The 11,640-nt window shown below is 45.8% G+C and overlaps 1 protein-coding gene across 50 annotated transcripts in view; it reads right to left on the reverse strand.

Annotated features, from left to right (window-relative positions):
* The window catches only part of LOC135904396 (uncharacterized), a 76,559-nt gene extending 75,359 nt beyond the window's left edge, over window positions 1-1,200 (reverse strand). For all 50 annotated transcript variants that reach the window (XM_070521603.1, XM_070521604.1, XM_065435176.1 and 47 more), the window contains exon 1: window positions 1,041-1,200. In XM_070521603.1, coding sequence (XP_070377704.1) covers window positions 1,041-1,101 — 61 coding nt within the window. In that variant the 5' untranslated portion in view covers window positions 1,102-1,200. The remainder of the gene's footprint in view (window positions 1-1,040) is intronic.
* Between the last annotated feature and the right edge of the window lie 10,440 nt (window positions 1,201-11,640).

Genomic DNA, 11,640 nt, shown 5'->3' on the forward strand with positions numbered 1-11,640 from the left:
CCAACGTGGCTGCTCTGTGGGCGCCGTCGCTCATGCCACGTCATGACGATGGCAGCACCAGTCTTTATCGTGGCGGCGCTCGCCACGAATATTACTAAACATTTCAAATTACCTCAAGTATTTGCGAATACGACTTTCGCGAATTCACTGCAATATCATACCAATTTCACGTCAGCGGTAACCAAATAGATAATATTTGTCCTCCTTAAGGAGCCTGCAGTTTCACTAATTCTGACATCTATTTTAGTGCCTTGTCACCAGAGTAATAAACTTGTGGCTCGCCTTTTTTAAATTTACCGATCTACCATAAAGTTCTACGTGTAAGGCGTTCGACGCCGGATTTAATTATATCTAGCTAGACTCAAAGTGCGTCATCCCGAAAATTAACTGCTAAGCTCGGTGTTATTGTATTAGCAGGTAATTTTATTGTGAAGCTATGTACCTTTTCCTACGCTTATTTATTGTCTCGTTTCTCACCACATAAGCCGTGAGATAACTCAGCTCGCGAGCTTTGTGCGCAGTACATTTGATGGCGTAGCGACAAGAAGAGAACGGTTAGAACTGCCCAGTGCGGCGACGTCGTCTAATACCTGAACCATGCCACGCAATCATGTTCAGGCCACATAAGTGTAGAACTGCGGGGCTTTAGTGTTTACATAAGTGCTATTTGAAAGACGCCCAGGTTTTTAACAAGTTTAGCCTCGCAGGCCGTAGCCACTGCGGATACCCGAAGCCTGAAAAAAAAAAACTAGGTCAAACAGCTGTTCCGCGTTGGAAGGGCAATTGTCCCAGGTCCCACGTTGCTAGCAGCTGTGGAATCGCTGCACATATTTAGTTTTGAATCCTCAACAGGAAACTCTATGGCATCGAAAGCATGAAAGACTGCATGAGACAGGAACTTCTGTACATACGAAAAAGGGCACCATCAGCCATGCATAAGGTAGCACGGTTCTTCTGCGCAAACGTTTTTTAAGGTTAGGCCTCGCTAGAATTCATCTACGTCAAAATTATCAAGAACGGCTGTGTTGCAGCGTGCTCACCTAATCGGCCGAATCCCGCGTTCAGAATGCATGCGGCAACGGCAATTAGAAGGAACGTCATTGTTCCTCTTTCTTGCCACAAACGACGTTCACGGCGGTCAACTAGCCAAGAGCGTTCAAGATATTCCGGCCTTTTTATACAACCGACCACCACCAGGTGCGGGTCCACAGCTTGCTAGAAAGGGCACCGGCAAGCAAGCTAAAACGTCGAGAAATTGTTTTTTACAACATTGTTTTTCTCAAATGCACATTTCAGCAGGCTTCCAAGCGAGTGTACCCACCGTTTTTAGCCTGAACAATAGCCCGAAAGCTACCAACGTATCGTTCATTGTGCAGCACCAGCTGTCCCACCCACCACTCCTTGGAGATAACGCAAAGAACGTTAGGTATTGTATAATGTGGCTTATTGTTCCAGTTTTAAAGCAGAGCCTGTGTCAGAAACGGCAGCACGAAAGGCATCTGGCTTCGAAGCTGCCCCAGCCGTCGGTGGCCAGCTAAACAGGTGAACTGTACTGCGACGGGAAAGAATAAGACTTTTGTGAGGAGTACTACTGGTTCACATGAAGAAATAAAGTATACAGGGAACACAAATCTGGTAAATAAAAAACTACAAGATAGAAAAACAAATAGGGAAACATGAAACCAGAAGGCGGCGTAAAATGTAGTTAATCATAGCACGTCGATCATTATCTACTGGTATGCAAAACACAGGAAATAAACTCAGAAATATGTCGATGCAGACAGAACATGTTCTTTGGAGTCGAGTAATTTGAACAGTCTCTAGTGCAACAAAGCGGTACTGAAAACGCGGAATGCTGCCTGGTATAATTTTGCGGCACGAAAAATTGCACACGATCGAGAAGCTTTGGACAATGTATAATGCGAAGGACTGCGTCACGAACAGAAGTAATGAGTTAGCGTGTCTTAGTTTTAGAGGCCTATGCAGACGTATACTTGAGAGGGCTCGGCTATATTCGCCAGAATGGCAAGAGCGGTGTTTCAAAATAGATATCAATTTGTTCTGGATGTGTTCAATGAGACAAGAATTAGGTTTGCACGTTCCTGTACTAGACGAATTCTTGTACTAGAAGGCACGCGGTAAAATAGAATTTCAGAAAAGCAACAGGTCAGTGGAAGTCATGCGATATACAACAAACAATTCCAAGAGCGCGAGGGGCACGTTGTTTTTAATGTTTGTAATTTGAAGAGAACGTTCGCGTTTTGTCGAAGTACACGACAAGACCTTTTATTTCATCGACTCCTGACAATACAGCAGCCCGAAAGGTGTGAAAGTTGCACATTGTGTATTTTGCGCGTATAAAATGATACCGCGGTTTTGTAAGCAATTAAGAGTAGCTTATGGTCTCTACACCAGTGTGAAAGTGAAAAAAATGTTTTCTTTCTTTTTTTTTTGGTGGTCAGTGCAGTCGAGACGAGAAGCGTGGCACTCCGGTACCTGCGAACGCTGAGTATTGTACCATCACTTGGCACACACTCAGTGGAACATACTCAGTGACCCAAGTTTGCGAGACATTCATTGAAGAGAGGCAAATAGCCTGTGCATTCATCCGCAGTTTGCTCATGAAGTCATGAAGGTCGCTCATTGAAAATTGGCACGTACGGAGCGCATTACTGGCGCAGCCTGCTATTACGTCGTGTTGCTGCCCTTGAGGGACCTTTGTGACGTAGGCTTGATAATGCTCAACATCGTGATATTTTTTTTTTCTGATTGCAGAGCGACACATACCTAGTCTCCTGCGGGGAGTACGGGACGCACCAAAGTAATGCTAACGCAATAATGTGGTGGCATAAACCTACGGAGACATTTATCAAAGTAAGCGATAGCTTTCTTGTGTAACGTGTTGCATATGCTAATGTCATCTGCGAATCCCGAAACATTACGGGAGCACCATCAGACACACGATGTGACGATTTCACTGTCAGCCACAATACCAAACGATGCCTTAACACGGTATCTCTTGCTATAATCACAGTACTCGAGCTGGAACGCCGTGGTAGCTGTCAGTGTTCCGAGTATCCTGGCTGAAACTTAGTTGCAATGGCTGTCCATCAAGCGGCTGCGCTCAACGATGAGGTGGCGGTTGCGGATGTGACTCTCGCAGCTGGCGCGCCCTCCTCGCCTCCTCCTCCGCTGGTGCATGACTGCAACAGCGCGCATGCAAAGTATTGAGGCTTCTTGCTCCCCTGGGGTATTGGCGAAGAATGGGCACCGGAAATATCGCGTAGATAGAGCCGAAGTTTTCTCTTCGAGACGAACCCAGTGGCCCAAGTTGTCTACTAGTCCGGACTGCAGCCAGAAGCAAGTTCTCTATTTCGGCATATGGCCAGTGGCGCCCAAGGTGTATGCGCGGCTAGACAGCGGCCCACCCATACCCAGAGGACCAAGTTCACTCTTTTGCCGGTTTGTATTGTACGAGATCAGCCGACGATCATTCGTGCTGGGTGAAGTGGCTTAAAAAACTTTCGCCTAAACAGCAAAAAAGCAAAAATTGTACAAGAAATTTTCTACAGCTTACAGGAAAACGAATTCCCGTTAAATTTTATCGACTTCCCATAGTTGCAAATATATATACATGCAATATGTAGTGATAAGCAAACGTTTTGGGTGTGATGGTGCCGGTATAATTGCGAGTAGATGGGCATATGCTGAGAAACAGAAGACGTAAACACGTTTAACGCGTCTACATTCCTAGCAAGAGCATGATTACTTGCACCCCCCTCCCCGCCCCCCCCCCCCCCACCATTGAGCCGTGGCCACATGTTTTTTATGGTTGCACTGAACTGTACGAAGAATTTTTGTGATGCCTTAGCCAGCGGCAATATACGCAAGTCGTTTTCCTGTAAACACCTCCGCGCGAAGCGCACAGCTGTTCGTGATTTTCCTCTCCTAGCCTCAGCTGTGTGAGAGACTCCCTGCCACGTCTGCTGGATGAGTCACTAGCACAAAACTTGGAGAAAGAAGAAAAAAAGCTAGCTCCGCATGCTGTATCTGGGCAATTGTTTAGTGTATTATCGGCATCTTCAATAAACACACGAAGTCACAGTTTCGTTCGAAAGGCGAAGCATCGATTGCAATAGCAAATTGGTAGACAGCTATACAAAGTAAGGCTAGTAGTTTTATAGACCGTATAATCTTGTAAACGTTTGCTTACTAACTAAGTCAAGAAGCACCGCGTTACGCGCGGACAAGCAAACATGAGCACATCTCATTTGATTACCGCGGAAACCTGCTGTCAAAACGCTGGAGTGAGGAAGAGCAGCAGCAGCAGCGAGCGAATCGACCTTCGTGCTGCATCTCGCTTCAACGCGAACTAAGCGCCGAGAACACAGCGCACACAAAGCTTTGAACCCTCCGGCCACCTAGACTGAGTTCTCCTCACAGTTCGCTTTCAAGACAGCGTCTGCAGGGCGGCACCATGTTGTCGACATTATACTTTATACGGATCATCATGGTGACGGCGATGGCAGAGATGCGCCTGGAGTGTCCATTCAGTTACTATGGCAATAAAACACGATAGCCAGCGACGGCGTTATTGTGACGGCGATGGCATGACCACTGATTTGTTATCTGTCTAACACTCGCTACAAGGAGCTTCCTTAGTTACTTTCGCAACGTCTCTCGTACATACACACATACACGCTCCTCTAAACTGTACCATCCCCTATTGTCTCTACTGCCATGACCGGCTTACCACACTTCACACTCGTATGCTTTTCTCCACTTTGACACTCCTAATAACAACCCGCAAACAAAAGGGCGGGGGAAATTACAGCCAATGTAATGGTTTGGGTATGGTCTAGATGGTTTGGTTTGTTTGGAATGGTTTGGATAGTTTACAGCCGTAGGAACAAATAATCTTTACATTGACTAGAGAGTGATATGCGACTGTTATCTTTAATGCAATTGCCATTGTCCCAAAATAAGAGTGCGTGAAGGCGAGTTGATATACGGTAGAAATTTTAGCAATGGTAAGATTATGTGAAGAAAAAGTTTAAAGTTTCTTTAGCCATTGGGATTCTTGCAAGTAATTACTCAATCCTCGATTTTTCTTGTATTCATGAACTATATAGATGCCCGCGATGTCCTCGGATAACTAATCCAGTCGCCGTGTTTATAATTCGTGCAAATGTGAGCCAGGTTATAGATGATGTGTTGACAAAGTTCAATGTGTTTGGGTTAATTACAATGTTTGCAGGAAATTTCTCCTGCAAGCGCCATAGAGAGTTCTAGGTGTGTTTTAGGAATGTCGTTTTACTTACCTTTTTCTAATGAAAGAACTAGAACTGCCAAAAAATCACTTAGAGATAATGGCAGAAACGTTTGGCTGATGACTACGTTATGTGAACGTGAATGTTCGTGGTTCAAATACAAATTTTGCTAAAAATGCATTATTATAGTTTTCTCAACCGTTAAATGCAGGCTATGTTTCAAGTGGATGAGTCATAGGCGGGCAACGTTCTCAAATTGTAGCCTTTAAATAAAGGCAACAGCATTCTATGCAACTGTCCGAAAGAAACTCCTTTGATGAAAATCGGGCTGGGATTCTGCAAGCTCGCACAAATCTGGTGTTTTTTATACTCTATCTATCTCTCGTTATTTTAGTTTATATATATATAACAATTCAAAGCTTTAGCTGCGCATGAGCTGTCGTTATTACAGCTCTAGGCGTTATTGTTGCCCATGATGAAATTAATTAGCAATTAGCTCTTGGGTATTCTTTATACCAGAAGATTTGGCTGTGGCCTGGAGTTCTACTGCGTCTCGTTGCCTGCAAAGGATATAAAATGAGAACACGTCCAAATAAAAAAGTCGGGCTTTCGCACAAAAGGTGAAGCATCGGTTGTGATAGCGAATTATTAGACAGCTATACGAAGTAAGCATAGTAGCTTTATCGGCCGTACAAACTTGTAAACATATGGTAACTTAATTAGCAGGTATGATGTCACGAGCACACGAACATACATGAACACATCTAACTTGGCGACCACGGACACTCGCTGCCAGAACGCTGGCGTGATGAAGCACGGCAGCAGCAGCGAGCGAACTGTCCTTCGTGCTGCCTCTAGCTTCGACGAGAGCTAAGCGACTAGAACACAGCGCATACGAAGCTGTAAGCAATCGGCGTACTCTGTCCCGATCGCAGATCGCTTTCAAGGCCCGCGCGCCAACCCTCGGCCAAGCCATACGCAGCCGGCCCGGAGTAGAACGCCCCCCGGTGCCTTGCGCGGCACGGAAGATGGCGGGCTTCCTTCCAACCGTATTCCCTCTCACGCGCGAGATCGAGCCCCCATCCTCGGCTCCCCTTCGTACGCGTTCCCACAATGTTATCCGACTTGGACTTCATACAGAACATCACGGTGACGGCGACGGCGACGGCGGAAATGTGCTTGGAGTGTCCATATATTTGCTATCGCTGTGAGATAATGAAAATTGGCGTTATCTCCACGTGGGTATGGGGGACCCATATAATAAAAGAATAAGAAGAATGTATTAAGGGGTTTTACTTGCCATAACCACCATCTGATTATGAGGCACGCCGTAGTAGAAGACTCCGAAAATTTGGACCACCTGGGGTTTTTTAACCAGCACCTAAACCTACGTACGGGGGTGTTTTCGCATTTCGCCCCCATCGAAATGCCGCCGCCGTGCCCGGGATTCGATCCCGCGACGTCTTGCTTAGCAGCCCAACGTCACAGCCACTAAGCAATCACGGCGGGTGCCACATTTAACCAAGAATAATTGCAATAATGAATCTAAATAACGGGCTCGTCGGGGATCCTTTACGCATACCATCGAAGCCAAAATCTTTTTAAACTGCCAGCCCGCTAAAGACAGACGAATTTTCATAAAGAAGGAGGGTTCATGACTTGAAAAGTGAGGAGGCAGTGCCAAGCCGTCATCGGAACAAGAGATGTACCCGCCAGCTCACGGCTGCTCTGATGCTCGAGTGATTTGGCAGGTGACGTCAGCAAAAAGCGCGCACCAAGAACAAGAGTGCCTCTTGCAGCATCTTGGGATAACGTGCATGCATGTACAACCAGGTTAGGTTCCTTTTTTTCATCATTTACTCCTACTTTATTTTAGGCTCTCTGGTTTTATGTAGTCAACGAAAGTCGCGTTTATTGTAGTCCCATGACAATTTCACTTGCTGACTTCGTTTTGTACTGCTTTCGCAAGAACACACTTCTGTATTTTTATACCGTGAATTTCAACTTCCAACTTAAAAAGAAAGAAAGCATGTGTTTGTGCAGCGCATATGTTCTTGACGTCGGGAGTAAAATAATGTATTGCTCTGTGAAAGCCACGTCGCTTCCGAAGCCTTTGTGCTAGGAAGCAAGAGGGACACGGTGGCGCCTGTTGAATAGCACTCTTGCAAACGACCTTTACAGGCAGCCTGCAAGAAATTGGCCTCAATGCTGCTGCTCCCCTGCTGGCAATATGAAAAGATAGTGCATGGTAACAAAAATCATCCGTTCGATGGCATGCATCGACAGCGCGCTCTGCAATATTACAACTTAAAATGCGATTAGGACGACGGTTCCCAGTATCCCTGTATCGTCCATATTACCGTAGTTGCCAGCCGGCCTAGCAACGTAGGTTAGAGAAACACACATCGAAAACACACATCTTCGAAGTCCGTTAGGAGCAGTTTGAGGCAATGAAAACTTTTACCTGTGTTATATTTACTGTCATCTGAGAATTTGGTTCTCACTGAGATTTCAACGAGAAAGGTCAAACACCTTGTGAAAGGAATATTTTTTCGGCCTGCTTTTAATACCCACATGAAGATATATTTTTTTTCAAGGTGTGAAGTGACCCTACAAATCTTCCTTTACAACAATTTAAACTTTCTATCTCGCGCGCACACGCACACACACACTCACACACAAATGGACAAACACACACACACACACGTCACACATACACGTAGACATACACGCACACATGCACCCGCCCTCCCACCACACATATAAACTCATTGACTCACGCATACACACACGACAAGTCTTGGCAACCATGTGTAGACTCGGCGCAAACCATGAAATGTGCGCGAAACTGTGCTCTCCATCTCCTTTCTCTCTCTCTCTTCGTCCCCATGCCCCTTCCCCCAGTTTAGGGTAGCAAACCGGACGTGCGTCTGGTTAACCTCCCTGCTTTTCCTCTCTTCTATTTTTCTCTCTCTCTCTCTCTCACGGACAAACACACACATGCGCATAGTCACACACATACACACGCGCATATACACCATTGTCCGGGCAGTATTGTGTGCCAAATGCGTACAGACATTCTATTTAAGATAGTGCAATAACACACAAGGTACTGATACACTTCCTGTTGTATATAATGATGCGTGACTTGTGCTGCGCAGTACCAGCTGTTTGAAGGAAAGATGCAGCAGAAACAGTCTTTTCTCGTATCGTTTTACAGCGCAGTTCTTAGGCGCCCGTTCCTGCAGTGAGCGTCTGCGTTCCCTGCGTAATCAAGGGAACGATCACAGCGAAAGGCGAGAATGAATGCGGCGCGCAGCGGGGAATGGAGAAAGCGGCGAGAGAGAGGAGGCCCAGGGAGGAAAGCGGAGAGTCAGGTGCAGCGGAACCGTGAGGCGGAAGGCGGAGAAGGGGACGGCGAAAGCGCGAGAAGAAAAGCGTGTGTAGTGCCACGCACGAGGTGCTTTGCGGCGATGGCTACAGATGGCGACAGAGTAGCGCGCGTCGTCTGGGTCAGTCGGCGGCGGCTTCTGAGAATCGGGCCCACGCGTCATTTCCGCGCTGGCCCCACGCGCCGCCTCTCGCGACCTCCAGATTAGCGAGACAGTGGCGCCGCACTTTGTTCGGTGTCCAACATGACGCACGAGACCTATTGTACGCGCCAGACAACGTATTGGGAAATGAAAACGCGTATAGAGCTGTGCTCAAATTTTGCGTTAGGGAGTATCGTTGGTGATTGTTTTTACGGACAGAAATATGAACGTTAACTTCGCAGATTTTTTTTTCGTGCCTGAAGGGTGCAACTGGAATTTGCATAGCACGGTCTAATTTCTTAGGAGACTTGACCTTTAACCACGGCCGATTTTTGGGTTGAGGGGTGCCTGTACCCATTGGAAAACCGGTGGGCTACCGGTGGCTGCATGATTTTGAATTTGCGCCTTCCCTCAGACGAAATAGACACTCAACTACGAGACCATGGCTGTTGTGCAATGCAATCCAATTGTGTGATGAGTATTTCCAAAGGTCGCCAAGCTGCCTTTATTTGTGTTTAGATATAAACATATTCTTGTTTCTAGATCTGTGATATAGTATTGGGTGCCACTATCAAACATTAAGTTTTCTTTATTGATCAGTTTAACATTTCATACAAACGAAGAGGTAAATAAAATAAAATAAATAAAATAATTGAGTGTTACTGGCCGAAACTATGATCTCTTTATGATGGATGCCACAGTGGAGGTTTGAGAATTGCTTTGATTACCTGAGTTCTTTAATAACGTGCACCTAAATCGAAGCACCCGAAAGTCCGTTTTTTTTTCATGAAGCTGCCTGGCCGGGATGGAACCAGCGACCTTAAGCTAAGCAAAGCAAAGCCGTCTATCTATTTAGGTAGCACGGCAGGTCAGAACAAAAATAAACGGGCAGACCATAGACAAGCGCTTTCTACTAACTCCTTTTATTTCAACACATGCATGTATATATGTATTAATTGCCTTACCTAGACAACTGACACCAAGTCAACCACACAAAAAGTAATAATATGAAAGGAATGCATGCCGTAGCACTTGAGGAAAAACCAGTGCCCCCAATCACCCCCTACTCGCGACTGTGACATGAATCCCAGCTCTTCATCTGGTTATTGTATCGGAAACATATCGAACCATTGCGTAGACGCACAATACCTGCTTCTTCCGAGGTCGCTGCAGTTGTTTGGTGGATTCATTTTCTTCGAATGGGAGACGATCTTCAAACTCAGGTTTACACTCACAATCACGCGCGTGAATGCCGGAGTGGCTGGACACAGAGATATGTGAGGTCCTTACGAAGTTCATACAGTACATAAAAAAATTAACAAACTTTCAACAACACATATGTAGTTGCCTTCAAAATTTTACCCAATTGACACATTACACTGGTTCCCCCTCTTCTTACATTGATGGAAGCACCCTTGCAAACCATTCTCCGGTAAGCAGCGATGTCCTTTTTTTAAAAATTGTATTCACTTGCCCGAATTTCGCTTCTTGTACGATCAGCTTGCATTTTGCGACAAGAGGCTAAATACAGTGAATAAGGAAAGCGTTCCAGCAGAGCGATGGAAGTGCGTGCCAAAATCTCACTTACTATCATTGCAGAGCGCGCGAGATCTCCTCTCCCGATGAATTTGGTCCCACTCGAAGCACATTATCTTTGAGGAGCTTCAGGACCTCCACGTGGAAGGTCACATTGATATTTTGGCATTTACGTCCAATTCGTGGTGCAGAATTACGCGGCACTCAAAAACATCACGTGCATGACTTTGAATTTTGCTTACTTCACCTGTGCCTTTTTTTCTTCCTTTCCCTCGGCACATCTTTCTTTTCGCACTACTTGGTCTGTGTGTTCAGCTTGATGTCGTATTCGTAAATGCAACTTTCGTCACCTGTGACGACCGTTTCGAATTCGTCGCTGCCGTCTGATGTTTTCGGAGCATGCACCATTATTTTCGTTGGTACTTATTTTCGTCGGAACTTTCACTCAGCAGCGTAGGGTAGCCAACCGGACGTTATTCTGGTTAACCTCCCTGCCTTCTCCTTATCTCTTTCCCTCCTTCTTCACTCAGCAGTCAAGCTTCGGATCCATCTTGGCGCAAACGATAAACGTTTTTAAAAATTCATTCAAAATGTTCAAAAATATGGTGAACGAAGGACTGTCCCAAATGAAGTGCTTCAGATTTTAACAGTGATGTCGCAGTCACGGAGCACCAACAGTGCGCAGATAATTGATGTCTTCAACTTGGCAGGAGGTTCAAGCGTGTTCCGTTCATGCATCGTCCTTAGGGTTAAAAATTCATTTTTTTCTTGAAATTTTTGGGCAGTATTACGTTCCAAATCCACAATCTGGTTATGAGGCGCGCAGTAGTGGTGAACTCGAGGAATGATTTTGACCTACTTGGGCTTTTTCGGCGTACACTTAAATCAAAATACGCGAGCTCATTGGCACTTCGCGCCCATCGAAATCAAGGCGCCGGTGTCGGGATTGGAACCGCGACCACGAGCTGAGCAGCCCGACACCATGACCACTAAGCTACCACGGTTGTTCTTTGGGGTATTTGCCTTATTCCCTAAAATACTGGGATCACTTGAGGACAGTTCTTTTCTTTAGGCAGCAATGTCGCAGGCTAACCTAGACATTCGTCTTCTATGTTACCACAAACTACAGCTCACACAGAGACAACGGCAAGCATCGGTAAAAAAAAAAAAATGATAGCGTTTTACGTGCCAAAGGAATGGATGAAACGCAGCGCAGTCTGCCAAATGTCTTTCTTTTGTTTATTTCTGGAGATGTGTATGCACGCACGTGAATTTTATAATCCCAAAGGAAAAGAGACTTG

The sequence above is a fragment of the Dermacentor albipictus genome, chromosome 7 (genome assembly GCF_038994185.2).
Source record: "Dermacentor albipictus isolate Rhodes 1998 colony chromosome 7, USDA_Dalb.pri_finalv2, whole genome shotgun sequence".
NCBI classification, from domain to species: domain Eukaryota; kingdom Metazoa; phylum Arthropoda; class Arachnida; order Ixodida; family Ixodidae; genus Dermacentor; species Dermacentor albipictus.